Here is a 17,785-nt window from a genome sequence, read left to right as displayed (position 1 = left end):
AATATTTTATCAGTTGAAATTTATGTACATTTTTTCGGTTGAAATTTATAATATTCAAAGACTAGCTCTAAAATCATCAATGTATTTCTCAAGGTTGAATAAGTCACTGGCAAAATATTTCATATGTGTTTCATTACTTCAGTGGAATATTATTCTTTTTATTATTGATTGTTAAGGTTTGAGTTAAAAAAAGATAATAGAATGAGGTTTTTTGCAGCTGAAGTTCTCCATTCTGTTTAGCATTAAGTATTTTTTCCTACTTAAGAGGGTAACAGTGAATACTGTCAGAAGTAAAAAAATAAAGTGAAATTATTAAAAACTCATTAGAGTTGTGAAGTCACTTTTCTTCACTCTCATTAGAGTACACATTGGGCATTATATATTCAATTTTCATTAAAAAATTGAAATATATAATGTATAGTGGAATATTCATACAGGATCAAGGAATGTAAAAGCATTAGAATCACTGTGTATATTTTCTTGAATATGATTCTTTTAAAAATGTACATTTTCTTGTTAGTGATATAACTATTATTGCAGAAGAGCAATTGTTATTCTGTAATCACCTTCATGATTCCATCGAGCAGACAACTAGATAACATCCCAGTATATTTTTCTAAATTTTTAGTGTCATACGTTTTTATAAAATATGAATTATCTCCTCCTAACTAGTATTTATGCTCCCTGCCCCTAAGTTGTAAAACTGTAAACTATGTAATATGGAGGGACATTGTAAACCATGCATTACTATCCATTCCTTTAAAAGATGAAGATATTAAGACCCAGAAAGTTTGTATCCTGTAGAGTTAAACAACTATGAAATGACTAACTCTGACTAAAACTAGGACTCACTCCTCCATGACAGAAATCTTTACTTATTTGCTAAGTTTAGAAATTATTAGAACTTGTCTTACAGAGATATAGAAAAAAATCTTCATAAACTCAGTAGTTCTTATTGAAAACTCTGAGGTAACAAATGAAATGAAAAATAAATCTGGAAAATAGATATTATGTTTAGTTCCAACTTTCTTTAATTATCTTTATATCTTAGGCATGCTTATTAAAATCTTAAACATTTTAATTAAAAATAACTTCTATATACTATGGACTTGGGTAAAGTATACTTTAGTGTATATAAGCATATAATGTATATAGGCATCTATAAGAAATTTGACATGCTAGTTTGAAAAAAGAAAAATAGACTCACTGCAATATTTCAAATTTAGAATGGCAAATTTTCACAAGGTTAATTGCGATATTTATAGTGAATTTGGTGATGAAAATATTGTAGGAGAAGTCTCAAAATTCAGTCTGGTCACAGGTTACATGTAGCTGTGACATTTCTTAGAACTAAATTATAATTTAAAGATGCTTACTTCTTTCAAGGACAATATATAAAAATTGTAACTTCATATTATTCTAATTATGAAATAATTTTAATTTTTAACAATTAATTTTCAAATTAAAATATACCGATACTTTGCAAGAAAGATAATTATTTTTTCTCCCCTTCAGTGGAACTAATAAATGTATAGTCCCTTCTCTGTGTTATTCATTTCATAATTTACAATGGGGAATGAACAACTGGAACAACTAAAATAATGGGAATAGTCTGTCTTCTCAATGTAGAAATAGTTAACAGTAATTTATTGAGAAACTAATCACTTGGTTAAAATTGATCTCAGTGTACTAAATTTAACAATTATATATGAACTTATTTCATGCATGTGTGTGTATTTTTGACTATCATACTTTACTAGTATGTCCAAGTTTAACAAAAGTGGTTAATGGCAAATACTAGGAATTAACAACAAAGTAGACAACCTTCTGGAGGTTAGATTAACTGTCCATTGTAATCTTGGGAGACCGCAATAATGCTTTCTTTTATCCAGAATGGAATTTTCTCTCAGAGTGATAAACGCCTAATCGATATATACAGCTACCATTTTGTCTCTTAGGTTAGACATATTTTTGTTGCTGTTTCAGTAATATTTAAAGTATTCATTCCTCTTCAGGTAGAAGTCAATTGGCATTTATATTGCAAACACAATTAGTTTTTTGAGATAAGTATTTATTCTGGTACAGGAAAATACAAATGCATTGCTTAGCATTTGAAGACTGTGTGTGTTGTGTGTGTGTGTGTGTGTGTGTGTGTGTGTGTAAATGTAATTAAAGCAGCATCATAGTAGCTATTTGTTTTGGGACACACATAATGACATGATATGAGGATTGCTTTAGTTTCACCAGAAGTAGATAACAGCAAAAAAAAAACCTAAAGTGTAATCTCTGTTGGATAATTGCATTCATTGTTAAACATCTAGATTATAGGTTGTCAGCCTCAGTTTTGATTTCTCGGTTTTGTTTAGCACTGGTTAAGATATAAAAGATCAGCAACTCCATTCCTTGGAAAATGAACAAATCCCACAGCTATTTAGCATTGATCTTTTGGGTACTTTGAGGCTGTTACTGCTGAGCTACAAAGTAGATTCTATTCAATCCTCTAGAACAAAATGGATTGCAGATATAATTCTCCATGGCCACAGTGGGCAAGATCATTAAGTTTTGGTTAGGCACTATGAGACACTGATTAGACTTTGATTTATAAAAGACATTCAAGCCATGCTAACATTATTTTTTGCTTTTCTTGTAGCTCCTGTTAATCCTCATTTGAGTAAGTATATTTTCACTTTAAAAATGGCACTGTATTTGACAATTAAGAAAAATAGAAAATGCATAAACATACAAAGTTTATTTAGCAACTGTTCATATTTGGTTTAAAATAGAATGGCTTGGAAACAGTAAAACTGACATAATTGTAAATTTTAAATTTCAAAAGATATGGGTGTAAAGACAAATAATTTAATGTTGATAATTGACTTTTCCTAAATATGGAGCCATTTCCCCAACATGCTTAACATTTGTTATTTGTGTAACTGTAGTTTACACAGTTAACAAATGTTATTTGTGTAAACTACAAATAATAAACTGTTGTTTCTTTTGTGGCATTGCATATTATTTGTATTGCTATTATTTGTTTCTTTAATTTTCATTCTTTGATTTCTACATTCCACTCATGAAATATTATATTTACTTAGAAAGTTAGTATTTGAATGGTTTAAGCAAGAATTTTCATGGATCATTATTGTATATCCCAATCTTCTATGAAGAAGAAGATAATCTGAGCACCATCCTCTTGATAATATTTCATTTTAAAATTAAGAATTGATTTTTTTGTCTTCTATTTTGTGTCTAGAAATATATTGTTCTTGTCTAACAAGAGACTAGCCACCTTTATACTCTTACACATATACATTCAACATTCTCAATTTCCTATACTTAGTGAAGAAAATGTCCAAATCTTTTTTCTCATTTTACTGTATTCTCTTTTCTGCAATGGCCTTTAACTGATTATATAACAAAGACCAAATTCTGTAACCCCTGTTCTTGCTGTATTTCTTACCAAAGATCCTCTTTTACTCCACTTTTGCATGTCCAAATACTAATACTGAATATTTTTATAGATCTTTATTGTTCACATCTTGTTTCAGTGCATAAAAGTTCATTTAGTCATCACAATGACCCTTTAATGTGGATATTATTACCAACTCTTTGAGGTTCATTTTTCTTATAATGTTTAGCACAAATACTTCTTCCTCCATTAATTATTCCCTCGTTTTGATTTTCCATAACAATTTATCTTCATCTATGTGGAAGCTATTTTTGATTTTCTCATATCCTCCAGTAGACTGTAAGATACTTAAGAACTAAATCTGTTTCTAATTTCTCTCTACATCTCACTATCTTTGTGTCTATCACAGCATCTCATATTTAGCAGGTGTTCAATGATCATTTGCTAAAAGAACAAATACATGACAGCTTCAAGATGAACTAATGGCATAAATCAGGTTCTCCCTGGCTTCTACCCAGGGTACTATTGCTAATTAGTTACTATATTGATTATAATTCTTTTGAAGGTAAGTACTCTGACTGCACTTCCAGTAGAAATGTTTAAAAACAGTTGTCATGAGAAGATTAAAAGTAAATACAGTCCATTAATGGACACTTAGGTTGTTTCTATTTCTCATATATTGCAAATAATACTGCAGTGAACATGTGAATGCACATACCTCTTTGAGGTACTCATTTCATTTCCTTTGGTTATATATTCTTAAGAGGTATTGCTGGATAATATGGTAGTTCTGTATTTAGGTTTTTTTAGGAACCTTCATACTGTTTTCCATAATAGCTGTACCAATTTACATTGCCACCAATAGTATAAAACTACCATACTCTTTTGATTACTGTAGCTTTGCAATATATTTTAAAATCAGTAAGTGTGATGTTTCCAGCATTGTTCTTCCTCCTCCTAATTGTGTTGGCAATTTGGGGTCTTTTGTGGTTCAATAAGAATTTTAGGAATATTTTCTATTTCAATTAAAAAAAAAAAACACGCCACTGGCATTGTCATAGGGATTGCATTGAATATATAGATCACTTTGAGTAGTATAGAAATTTTAACAATATTAATTCTTCCAATCCAAGAACACGAGACATCTTTCCATTTATTTTTGTCTTCTTTAATTTCTTTCATCAATGTTTCATAGTTTTCAACGTACAAGTCTTTCATCTCTTTAGCTAAGTTTATTCCTGAGTATTTCATTCTTTTTGATGCTACTGAAAATGAGATTGTTTTCTTAATTCCCCTTTCTGATAGTTCATTGTTAGTGTATAGAAACACACAGATTAATTCAAAGACATGATCCCAACTTCAAGGGCTCCACTCCCAGGAATATCTGATAAATGTAACCCATTGCAGGGGGGAAAAATGGGAGTTTTTATTATTTAGGTGTTTATGTCTTTATGAATTGCAGGGAATATGTACTCACTTTTGACTTCATTATTTACTATCTGGAATTAGCCAAAGCTTTCTCCTACATCAGCCTCATGAGTTAGCATTTCTGTATTTTCATAGAGTTCTTATAAGTTTGAATGAAATAATATAAACTACATGGGGTTTTTTTTTCAGTTAAGGATAATTTTAATTTTGTATCTGGTGGAGATTATAAACTCCATTATTTACCCCCCTGTTTCAAGCAGGGTCCATCCCAGTAAGAAAACCTTTTGATACCTAGAAATATTACTACCACCCTCATTTCAGGGACACTTAAGGAAAGCTCTCAGTGAACTTGTTGTTGGGCCTTAGCTCAGCATGTGGCTGGCATCCAAGAAATCCCAGTCCTTCCACAGGGTCTTCATAAAGTTCTCTTCATTACTTTATTTCTAGTGAATTTCAAGCACCTGGCAAATCTACATTCAAATAAAGCATGAAAGATAACTACTTTTAAAAATAATTTGCCATTATCTTCCCCTAAGTAAACTTCCATTTGTGCAAATGGGTATATGTGAAAGCATCTCGAGACATGGAGTGAAAAATTGTAACCTCAAGGTATACAGCTTTAAAGTGCTGTTGGGTAAATTAATAAAGATCTTTTTCTAATTGACAGTTTTGTTTGGATTGTACCTATACTTGAACAATGAAAGTTGGGGAAATTCTTCAGCCATAATACAAGCATGCATTGTATTCTTTAATTTCATTTATCTGGATATTTCAGAGGAAAATGGTTTGGGTTTAAATTATTAAATAAGAGACTGCTTTACATATCAAGATTATTTTTCATTTTCATTAAAATTGAAATAGTTTTAAGTTTAGTCATCATCTTGTGCATTATTTTGGCTATGGTGCCATTATTGCAATCTTGCATTATTATTGCTGTATAATGTTTTAAATTTTTCTTATAAGAATATTGCAATATTTGTATTCATTTAATTTATCTTAATTATTTTAATTAAAATTCGTCAACAGGAGAATTTCACTGTGGATTTGAAGATGGTAACATTTGTTTGTTTACCCAAGATGATACAGACAATTTTGACTGGACAAAGCAAAGTACTGCAACAAGAAATACAAAATATACTCCAAACACTGGACCTAACGCTGATCGTAGTGGCTCCAAAGAAGGTATGAGGGTATGAAATGTTGTGTTCATAACAATCATACTCCAGCCTTGGACTTTTTAGAAATGCTGTTAATACGAAATGCAAGATAATGTTTAGCAATAGATTTGAAGATTTTGGAATAAAACATGAAATTTTTATGTACCATACAAATAAGTCAGATATTTCCAAAGTCTGTAATCATTAATTTTCACTCAGAACTCACTGACATATATAGAGTTTAGGAATTTTTTTTTGATAATTCAAGTCTAAAATTCCAATTTTGTCTCAAGTTTTTATACATTTTAAACAATTTTATCTTTATATAGATTATTTATTCTTTATATTATGTTTGTATATATACATTTTATAAATGAGATGCAGACTCTCCTATCAATCTTTACTTTGTATGAAAACTCTAGAACTTCTCAGTGATTTTAAATTTCATGTTGCCTAATAATAATTTGCTTAAACACTTTATTTTGTCTTTTTAAGGTTTTTATATGTACATTGAGACATCTAGACCCAGATTGGAAGGAGAAAAGGCTCGACTTCTCAGCCCTGTTTTCAGTATAGCTCCCAAAAACCCTTATGGACCCACGAACACTGCATATTGTCTCAGCTTCTTTTATCACATGTATGGACAACATATAGGTGAGATGGAAAGAATTACTATGTTTATTCAAAAGTAAATCATAACTCAGAAGAAAAAGGTTCACAAACACATAGCATGAAATCAATTTTAGTCAAAGAGTATCATCATTGACTTTTAAACGGCTTACCAGCAAATTGCAAAATAAGATGCTAGGAATGTTCCCCCATCATGTCCTAATTTCCCAAATTTATATTAAAATTTGAAATTTGGGTGCATTACCTACATCCTCTAGAATCTTAATTCAGGCAGACCATCAATAGGTTAAGTTCTTTATGAGATCTTCTTGGAAATTAATACCAGTATAATTTACTCTGTTTGTTTCCAAAGAAATTTGCTTGAATAATGCCTCAGTGTATATTAATGACAGTGAAAAGAAGCATTGCCATACTTGGAAGACAAGTGCTTTTAGCACTATCTACACATTTGGAATATTGGTGATAGTTTCTTGTTTATAAAGTATGCCTAACACACCTAGTAGGATTTGAGAACATCCTTGATCCTGAAAAACATACAAATATAAAGACACACTTCCTGCCCTTAGAGACCTTAAGAATAACAAAGGCTAAGATGAGTAAATACGCAATCATGCTAGACAGAATACCACATAACCTCGAGAAGGAACCTAACAAACCTGGTAAGGGCGGTGGGTGGAAGGAATTCATGCAGATCTACAATTCTTTATGTGCAATTCTAAAATCAAAACAACTGAACTCAAAATTGTTTTAAATGTGATTATCTGACAACACATGCTAACCTGATCTACATGTGTTAGAATATCTGGCCTGAACTGATATGAACATATGTATAGTCTTTATTTATCCAAATGAGTGTGAACATATGTACTATTTACAGCAAAACTATTACTATGTTTAATCATGGGATTCTGTTTCAGTTCTTTCCTGGGGATGTTACATAATATACAAGACATACCCTCTTTTAACTTTCTAAAGTAAGACAAAATTCTGAATGGTGAAGCATATCTAGCTCCACAGAGATTGGCAAGGGATTGTGGATCTCTGTCTATTTGGAGGATAAGGCAATGCTTTGGGACAAAGGGAAATGTTTCTCTATGAAAGAAGTGTACATTTTCAATAGACAGAGATAAGCATAGGGAAGATTAAAGCACTGGTAATGAGGAAGTAAAATGCAAGATATGAGGATAATATGGTCTTAAGATAAATTTAACAAAATAAAAGTGTAAATATTTTCATATAAAGTAACAAAATTGTGCACATGATATATACCAGCTACTATACTTATGTAAGTGAAGTAATCCTTTTAATAAATTTATAAAAATGAGCATCATTATCCATGTTTCACAGTCGAGAAAACTGAACCTCAGTGAGTTTGTATGAATTACAAGTAACTGGTTATGCTGGTGTTCAAATTCATAGCCAACATTATTAGTCCATATTCTTCACAGTGGAGCAGTAGGTGACAAGCCCAGAAAGGAAAACTCTTATGCAGCAAAAAATGCCCTCAACATGAAGTTAGGAAACCTGGGTGGGAATTTGGTTGTAGCAGTCAGTCACTGTAAGAATTTACAGAAGTCACTTAAAATGTCTAGATCTTGCTCTCCTCATCTGTAAAATAGGAATAATAATTCCTAATTCAGAAATATGTAGTTCAAGTTAAATGAGATAACATATATAAAATCTTCTATCAGATGGTAGACACACATAATCTTAGGTTACTTTGAATTTCAAAGAGCAGCAATATTATCAATAATAAAGTAATAGCAAATATTTATGAAGTAATCATAATGGACCAGGCCACTCTTCCTAACACGTGATGGATTATTTCTCTTAATGTTCACAATAAATATTTGCACTCATTAAAATTGTTATCCTGTTTTTTATAGATAAGGAAACTAAAATATAGAGAATTTTAATTACCATGCCCATCATATCATAACTGATAAGTAGTGAAGCCAAAATACTAACCTGGGAAGCTGGACACGTAGTTTGCCTGCTTTGCCGCTCTGCAGGGAGACCTTTGCAATGTTGTGAAAGCTTAGCTATTTAGTAGTCAGGGCGGAATTATTACGAATTTTGTGTAGACAACAAGCATAGTGAGATATATGATTTGGAAAAATAAATCTTATAAGTGTGGGTAAAATTATTGAGAAACAGAATATGGACTGGAAAAGCAATTAGAAAGCTGTGAGAATAGTCATGGGTTCACTACGGCCTAAACTATGAAGGAAATAAATCTCCACACAATTGCCAAACCATCTTACTTATTGTGAGATTACTCTCATTACAAAGAGAATTAGCTCAACTCTAATTCTTCCCTTTAGTTGATGAGGTATGATTTTACTTACTCTCTATTTCAAATATATTTCATGGACTTTTTCTTCTCCTGATTTACCTTGGAACAGGCATATTTAAAATGGTTTTTAAATAAATAATTCCAAGATCAATATATTGAATTACTTTAATGAGTAAACTATGTATTTACCTTATTTTTGAGGCTGGCTACCTTAGAGCTCCCTCTCAAACTTTCTGCATATTTATGCTGAATCCCAAGATAATTTCAATATACTTTTAACTTCACAGTTGTTATTCTTATGCTCTTTATTGTCAGTGAATGCCTCCTTGTTCTGCTAGTTTTGTTCTGCTTATTTCAAAGAGAAGGCAGTTCTCCATTTCTTCCATGTTCTCAAATATTTACCACTTTGATACCTGTGCCATTTCTCTGCTTCCTCAAATGGTTGAAGGTTGCAGGTATTAGGTCTGTCACTTGGGTCCCCTCTCAGCAGGACACAATCATGCTGCTTACTAAAATCTAGGGAAAAATATCTGTTCCAGACATGACTAATTAGTGATGGCTAGGTGAACTACCTCATTAGAGAGTTGCTGCCTGTATCTAAAACCCTTCCTCTTTGCAAATATTATTCTAAGACACTCATTCATCTGTTAAACTGGGGTGCATTTATAGTCACTGGTTTTTACAAATTACAGTCTTAGTTTTATTCCTTCTTTTGGAAATCCAGATTCAAAAATGATTTGTCCTGGATTTCTAATAGCCTACTTGCAGTTATTACTTCCTGGTCAACCATAAATAATCATTGCTCTTTTAACTGGGACTAACGGACAATATATCATTGCGAAGAGTCACAATTTTTTTAATAATACAAAAAAGGGTGATCAGTTATTCATTATTTAGAAAAGAGGTTCCTCTTTGAAATAAAGTCAGATATGTTACATTACTTATCTATTGCTGCATGATAAATTTCTCCCACATTTTGTACTTTAAAACTAAAAACATTTTATACTTTAAATCATTTATGATCTCATATTTTCTGTGGGTCACGAGTATGGGTATGGCTTATCTGAGTGTCTGTAGCTCTAGGTCTCTCATGAGGTTGCAGAAAAGCTATCAGGTAGGACTGCTGTCTAATTTGAAGACCTCATTTGGGGACAATACCCTTCTAAGCCCACTCACTAGGTTTTTGGCAGGTCTCACTCCCTCACAGGTGTTGGACTAAGGATACTGATTTCTGGCTGGCTGTTGGCCAGAGGCTTTTCTCAGTTTTTTGCCATGTGATGTCTCTATAGGACTGTCTCCTGGCAGCAGGCCTCCTCCAGAGCAAGCAATCTATGAAGAGAGAGCAAATACATGCCCAAGAATTTTTAACAACTTGATGACTGGAGTGATATCCCATAACTTATTCTATTTATTATAACTGATTGATCGTTTCAACTCACATTCAGGGGGAGGAAATGACACAAGAGTGTTAATCCTAGGAGGCTGATATCATTGGGTAGCATCTTAGAGGTTATCTGCCACAGTGGTACAATTTCTTGTTAAGTTTCCATCAAAATTGACTTAATAAAATATAAATGAAAGCTCTAATGTGTCACCCTTTAACTGTTGATTCATATGTACATGATATAATACAATGTACATGATCTGGCTATTGACAATAATATAAGACTATTTCAGCAATCCTATGACCACTAGGAGGCATTTTGATTGATTAATCAGCTAAATTTCTAATTTTCTTACAAAGAAATTGAACCTCATATGAGGTCACTGGATATGACAAGAGCTTATTAAAAATCAGTAAAATATGTATTTCATTTATTTCTAGAAATGAGAATTTGAAATATAAGCATCATAACATACAGGAAATTAAATATAAAAATACAAAAGACACTTATGAATACATTCATTGAACTTGATAACAATGGTTCAAATACAGTTGTGCCTCTAGAAAGCTAATTTCATTGTGGAACAAATGGGAAGCAAGGAAAAGGAGTTCATTAATGACATCTATTGTCATGAATCTTGAGGGTGAGGAAGAAGTGATGAAGTAGAGAGATGTGGGCTTGTAAAAGGACTTAAATAAGAGAAAAAAGAGTTAAAAGAAAGGGTAAGTTTAGAGATACACAAATCAGAGGGAAGCAAGTTTCTTGAAGAGATGAGAATTTAGAGGTCTGGTGGGGGATTAGCCTTGAAGAGAATACTAATGTCTCTTCTACTGAGATGGGATGAAAACAATTAAGAATGTGGCTTTTGCTTCATTCTTAGATGCAAGAACAGCAAACAGATGTGAAATTTGTCTTTTTAACAGTTTCTATTTTCTGTTTAAAATAAATGCAAAGGTTTCATTTTCAAAGAGTAAACCATTTTAGGAAAGTGGTAAAAGGAAATCGATACTGATCAGGGATATAGAGAGAGTTGGAGAGGTTGGCGATCAGGACATCAATCCTCAGTGTTTTGAAATGTATTTTAGGATATAATGCTCAGTTTGACTCTCCATCCCTTCTTGTGTATTGTACTGAATTAGTCTGCTAACTGCCTTCCTTGCTGTCTCTTTGGCCCCTAGTTTCTGGGGATAAAGATCATTCTCTAAAACTAGTAATGTAAGGGCCTCAAGGATACATGCTTTTCTGGCATCTCCTTGGGGCAGCTCCATGGTTTATTCCAGTTATACCTGAAGTTCTCCAAATCAATCTGTGTTGTATCTGGGGCTTCTTTACAGACTCTGTTTTTGTCCTGCTTGAACTGTATACTTTGGAAGAGTAGAAACAATGATTCTTCTCATCACATGGTACCCTGCAAATGTAAATGTTTATTTGACCATCCATAAATATTTGTTAAGTAAATGAATATTTTTAAAAACATATGGTAGAAGTAGTACTTTTTCACCTCTTTAATCATCTAGGTTACTCATATTCTTCCTTCAAAATCCAACTCAAAGACATCTGCTCAAGTTCCTCCCCATCCTCCCTGCTCCTTCTGTTCTCCTAACACCTGGTGCACATCTTTATCATAATGTTTGTCACCCTGACCCCTGTTAGACTGTAAGCTCCTTGAGAGCAATAGCATGATTTATTTATATTTGATCCTCTGGAAAAAACAAATGCTCAAGAGATTTTTTTAAAAATCATCCAAAAATAGATACTTTAGCTTCTGAGTGTGCTAGAAGAATGACAACATGAGGGAAATGAAAGTATGAGTTTAGATTGAAACCAGAAGGTAGTTTCACCAAGACCTTATAGGATAGGTTGGAAAAAAAATAGAAGTTAATCACTGACTTAACTTGAATTTGAATTTAAGTTATCTGGCAGCTAAAGTGTAGAGGAAAACAAAAGTGTCACATATTTCTTAATTAATTAAAGGGAAATTTATCTTTATGAAAGTACTTAGTATTTTGTAAAAGTACTCAATATCTATAAGCAATATAGATATTGCTATACTATATAGATATTGCTATACTCTTAGCAATATCTTCGTGTAGTATTTTTAGAAAAAACATGAAACATGTACAAATAAAAATTGTATATACTGAAAGGCCATAATAACATTAAAGAATAAAATTTGGGTTTTCAGCTGAAATATTATGATCCATGTTACCTTATGATGATCTAACAAAATGTAGAAATAAAATTTAATGAATCTGAAATTAACCTCAATTAAGTTTCTCAGGTTATCTCAGGTTATCCTTTAGCAAGAGCTGGATTAAAGCTTTCTCAGTGCTGACATTCAAAGATTTTTAAAAGGGGACTTAAATGTTTTTATACAAGGTGTAGAGAAAGCAAAGGTGACAATCTTTTGCATGATTTTAGGAGTCTGATTTTTATTCTTATTTTAGTCAAAGATCATATTTCTTCTGATTAGTATTTTTTTAAATCAACATTTTTGCTTATATTTTATATTTTGCTTTGTAAAACAGAAAATCTACTCACATATTTTTTCCCCTTGGCATTAATACCGTGTGAGAGTCGATTTGAGCCTGAAAAAAAAAATATTAAGGTGCCATTATTTTAGAGTCTTAATTACATTGACTGTAGAAGAATCTCAGCAAAATAAATATGTAATTTTGAGATACTTACATCTTGATAATTTCTCAGAATTAAGGTCCTTGTAAAAGACAATTCCCTGGTGGCTGAGAGAATAGATAAAGTTATTTAGTATTCTACAGTTAAATGTTAGAGAATAGCTACCTACAGTGGGCTGTTTGTTAATAATTGATATTAAGCCATTCTTTCTGTTAAGAATTATATAATGCTTTCAGTGAAGTCTTGTTTGTAGTTAATACTGATAATGCCAATGTCATCAGTGTGAAAACAATGCAATAGAAAGAAGACATTCATTCAGTAAACTGCTTTGTTAAATTAAGATGTATTTTTTAAGAGGGTGGTAGATAGACTTTAACCATGATTTATTACCACGTATAATCAAAATATTATTACAGATCCTTGTCACAGACTCTCTAATAAGACCATATGTAATATGTAGTACATTTACCTTTTAAGTCTCTGGTTATGAACCACCAACTGTCCCTAAATTTATTTTCTTCCTATTTAATTACTCATTGATGATGGTCCTATTGAGGAAGAAGTTTTCCTCTACTTCTCTGGGTTCTGGCTGGTCTAAGAATTAAATTGACATGAGATAAATTAACAGGAGAAAATCAAACAAAGTTTAGTAACGTGTATACATGGGAGAGACCCAGAAAAACTGAGTAACTCATCAAAATGGCCAAAGTCCTCACCTTGAATACCCTCCTCAGCTAAAGATAAAAGAGGTTGTTGAGGGTAGGGAGAGTCAGCTATGGGAGGTTACCAGGAAAAGTGCAGTAACTGGGTGATTGTGATGCAGATTTAAGTCATTGCCTTCTCTATTGATAAGAGTTTCTAGAGACCTGGTTGTCCTCATGTATACATGTGTCCAGGTATAAGAGGGAGACACACTTACAAATGGAGATTTCCCTTATAAATGTACATGTTCCTTACAAAGGGGCAACTCCTACTTGGTTTTCAGAGTCTTTCCCACTTCTGCTGTTTCTCAGAAAATAACAAGCTTAAAACAATTAATATGCCAAAGAGACATATTTTAGGGTGGCAAATTCTGATCCCCTACATTGCCTCAGACAATGTATAGTAGAAGCTAGGATGTTTAAACAAAATTAATAATGTGACTGAGAAAGTCTTATGTTTCAAATATACATCTCATTTTCAGTGTAATTAATAAACAGTATTATTTCATCAATCAAATTAATGGTAAGCAAATAAGTTAAATGCTTTTGCTTCTCATCCAGTGTACCAGCCTTTTTAAACTAACGTCATTGGAAGTGCAGTTTTATTATGATGAGTACTTTTACCCTTAGGTCTTAGATTCACTCATTTCTGTTCAATAGGATGAATTGCACATGCTATGTGCCTAGTGGTGTTTAGGGAACTATAAAGGATAAAAGAGAATTAAGATAGAAGGTTCTTATCCATCAAATAGTTTATAATTTATTTAGGGTAATAAATTACTGAATAAAAGCCAAAAAGTAATATACACCAAAAATGCATGATAGGCCCATGCCATGGGTGAACAAGGAGAGAACACCTAGAACAGCAGAGTTAAAATAAAGTTTCTAAAGAAAAAAAGAAATGTAAACCATCCTCTAAAAGAGGTAAGTGTTGCTGAATGCAAGTTAGTGTGCCCCATGCACAGTGAGGCCAAACAAACCCAAGTGTCAGAGTTTGTATCAGGGAAAGGTTTATTGCAAAAGCCAAGCAAGGAGAACACACAGGTCAAGCTACAAAGCCCAAACTCCCTGATGGTTTTTGGGGAAGCGTTTTTATAAGCAGACTTTGGGGTGAGCGATGCAGGGTATGCGACTTTCTTCTGATTGGTTGGTGCTGAGGTAACAGGGCAGTGCTCCAGGAATCTTGTGCTCAGCCATATGTTACCATCCTCCACCTAGGTGGGGGCCTTAGTTCGAGCAGAAGAATTCGAAGATGTTATTATGTATACTTCTTCAGGAGGAACCAGGACCCTGCACCATCACTGCACTATTGTTTCTTGACTGTTCCTCCTTTGTTTCTGCATTCCTTCACTTTTCTGGTTAGCAACTGTTTGAATTTGCCCTTTGGTAGTCCTGAAAGGTCTAGAAAACTGAAGCCTTGTTCCTATAAGCAAGAATTGGAGGGCTTGGAAAGGATTTGTACCTGGGAGGGCCCCACAGGGTCCTGCTTGGCTTTAGAACCAAATAATGACAAGATCTATATAAGGTCTCTGCATATATCAGAGAAATAGAAAGCCTGATGAAAGCTATGTTTTACTAAATTTATTGGACACTAATGTAGAGATTCAACTGGATACAAGAAGGCATGGTAATGACTGGAGAAAGTGAACTGACACTTTTTATTTAAGATATCATTGCAATTATATATTTTAAAAACTAACAATGAATGCTGCAGCTATTTCTATTCAAGCAGAAAATAATGATTTTATAATTTCCCATTTTGTCTGTGTGTATAATACAAATGATGTTACCAATTACCTATCAATAGACAGCTCTTCCCTGGAGCTAGGTGATTTTGGCACATCTTGAAACTCAAATTAATGAGCCTGTATTAATGATTAGAATAAAAATGTGATTTATATTCAAGTGATTCCCCAGGCTTTGGAGTAAAGCAAATTACAGATTAATTTATATGAACTTGGTAATTTCAAGTATCTATTAAAAAAAGAAGTATATACATTTTAGGACATATATTTAAATTATTTATCTAAAACATATAAAACACATATTTATAGTAAAATAATTAAAAGTAAGTTTATGCTAAGGACTTAAAGAAGAGAACTTGGTAACAGTAATTATAAATAATATTTAAGCAACTTATATTTTATACTGCAATTTATATGAAATAATATTAAAATAAGAAGTGTGTTATTGAATAACACCATGAATAACCCCAAACCTTAGGTCACTGCTCATGAGATAATACGGCATTTAGTTCATTTAGCCTTTCTGACTGTAATCCCTAAGCATGAGATGAACAAAGTTATCTCTAACTCTGGCACCTAACTCTTAAACACTGGTGACCAAAAGATAAGAATTTGGAAACCCAGAAGAAAAAGATAGTTAAGTTTTGCTTACCAACTTCAAACTTGTGTCATGGTACTACATAACATTTGAAAATCCTTGGGGATGATTAAATTCATACCTATTGATATCTGGTGCTTACCAAAGCATAAATACACTGCCTCTGGGGATTTAAAGTTACTTTTAAAGGGTATTAACACAATCCATCATATTCACTTTGGAATTTTCTTACTGTAATACTATAATAATGCTCCGAATCAGCTTTGCTGAATCTAACTTCTCTTGAATAGCTTTATTCTGTTTTGCAAGTTCTAATTTTGTTGACCAAGATGACCTGGACATAAGTTTAAGTAAATTTTGGTACTGAATTCTCTTTTATACCTTAAAAGCTATAAACATGCTTTTAAAAAAGTTCCAAAATCAGTTGTCTGTTAATAGCATTTTTGTCATCAGCTCTAAAATAGACCAGTGAATCCATAATTTGTATTCATTGATTTGGAAAATGGAATATAATTAATATTATGCACATAAGAATAAGACACTTAAATTATAATATATTTGAAAGAACTTATTTCAGTTATATTTCTAGTGTCTTTTTGTTATAAAAAAAAGTAATACTTGCCTTTTTAAGTAAAATCTAGCTATATAATCTATTCAAAAACCAATTCAAAATCTGGGATAATTTAGACCTGGCCTCTTTAGACCTAAGAAAAATATTTTTCACATAGTACACATTCAATAAATATAAACAGTAATAATTCAACTTTGAAATTATATTATACATGTAAAACGAAAATGTTATTTAAGAAAAAGTAAACATGATCACAGCAAAGCATATTCTCTGAGATAAAATACATTCAATATAGATACAGGAATCTATCATTATTGATATAGTAATGGTAAGTCATATATATTAATATGTGTTTTATTTCAAAAGTATGCATTTATTACTTTAAGTAAATTCTGAAAGACAGATAGTAAACACTGCTTTGTTAGCCTAATTAAAATGAATAAGTCTAAAAAGTGTATAATCATTTTATTAACATTTAAAAGAAATTTCCATGTACTGATTTGATGACAGGATTGATTCCTGTCACTTTAATCAAAATAACAGGCCATGCTACCCAAGAGAAATAAGACTTCCATATAAAATGGTAATTCATTCACTGCCATCTGTTTACATTAGCACCTCACATTTACTTAAGTATCCATTGATAATTTTTTAATGTATGGAACAACTTGAACTGCATTGGTAGCTTAGAGGGAGCAGGCTTCATTTTTTTACATGCAAGCTATTGAAGGACTTCTACTAGGTTAAGAAGCTAAGGGGGTACATTTAAGAAATACAAAAAATAAAGTAAAATAAAAATTAAAAGATAACTGTTACTTTCCTTTCTGAAAAAAACAATACAGTTTAAATAGAAATCAGTAGAAATTATTACAGCTCAACTCAGTCAGTTACCACTGATACAGCTAGAAGCTATAGTAGAGGTAGGCCATGGAATAGGCAAGCAGTCCTTTCCTAATTAATTCGCACACAGGCTATTTCTTCAAATAATTTCTGAAAGGTATATGCTACATAATGCTTTGTTCATCCAATGACAACAGGTTCAAAAAAGTACTATTACTTTATTTAATGTTTAATGCAATTTAATTATTTATTTATTTATATTTTTTACATCTTTATTGGAGTATAATTGCTTTACAATGGTGTGTTAGTTTCTGCTTTATAACAAAGTGAATCAGTTATACATATACATATGTTCCCATATCTCTTCCCTCTTGTGTCTCCCTCCCTCCCA

At 32.0% G+C, this 17,785-nt stretch overlaps 1 protein-coding gene across 1 annotated transcript in view; it reads left to right on the top strand.

Moving 5' to 3' along the window:
• Nucleotides 1-17,785, top strand: part of MDGA2 (MAM domain containing glycosylphosphatidylinositol anchor 2) — an 803,556-nt gene that overhangs the window by 764,784 nt on the left and 20,987 nt on the right. Inside the window, exons 12-14 of the mRNA XM_024757993.1 lie at nucleotides 2,651-2,671; nucleotides 5,864-6,019; nucleotides 6,490-6,648. Coding sequence (XP_024613761.1) covers nucleotides 2,651-2,671; nucleotides 5,864-6,019; nucleotides 6,490-6,648 — 336 coding nt within the window. The remainder of the gene's footprint in view (nucleotides 1-2,650; nucleotides 2,672-5,863; nucleotides 6,020-6,489; nucleotides 6,649-17,785) is intronic.

The sequence above is a fragment of the Neophocaena asiaeorientalis genome, unplaced genomic scaffold, assembly GCF_003031525.2.
Source record: "Neophocaena asiaeorientalis asiaeorientalis breed wild unplaced genomic scaffold, Neophocaena_asiaeorientalis_V1.1 scaffold464, whole genome shotgun sequence".
Classification (NCBI taxonomy): domain Eukaryota; kingdom Metazoa; phylum Chordata; class Mammalia; order Artiodactyla; family Phocoenidae; genus Neophocaena; species Neophocaena asiaeorientalis.
Note: the sequence above shows the minus strand (reverse complement) of the source record. Positions and strands in the feature narration are given on the sequence as shown.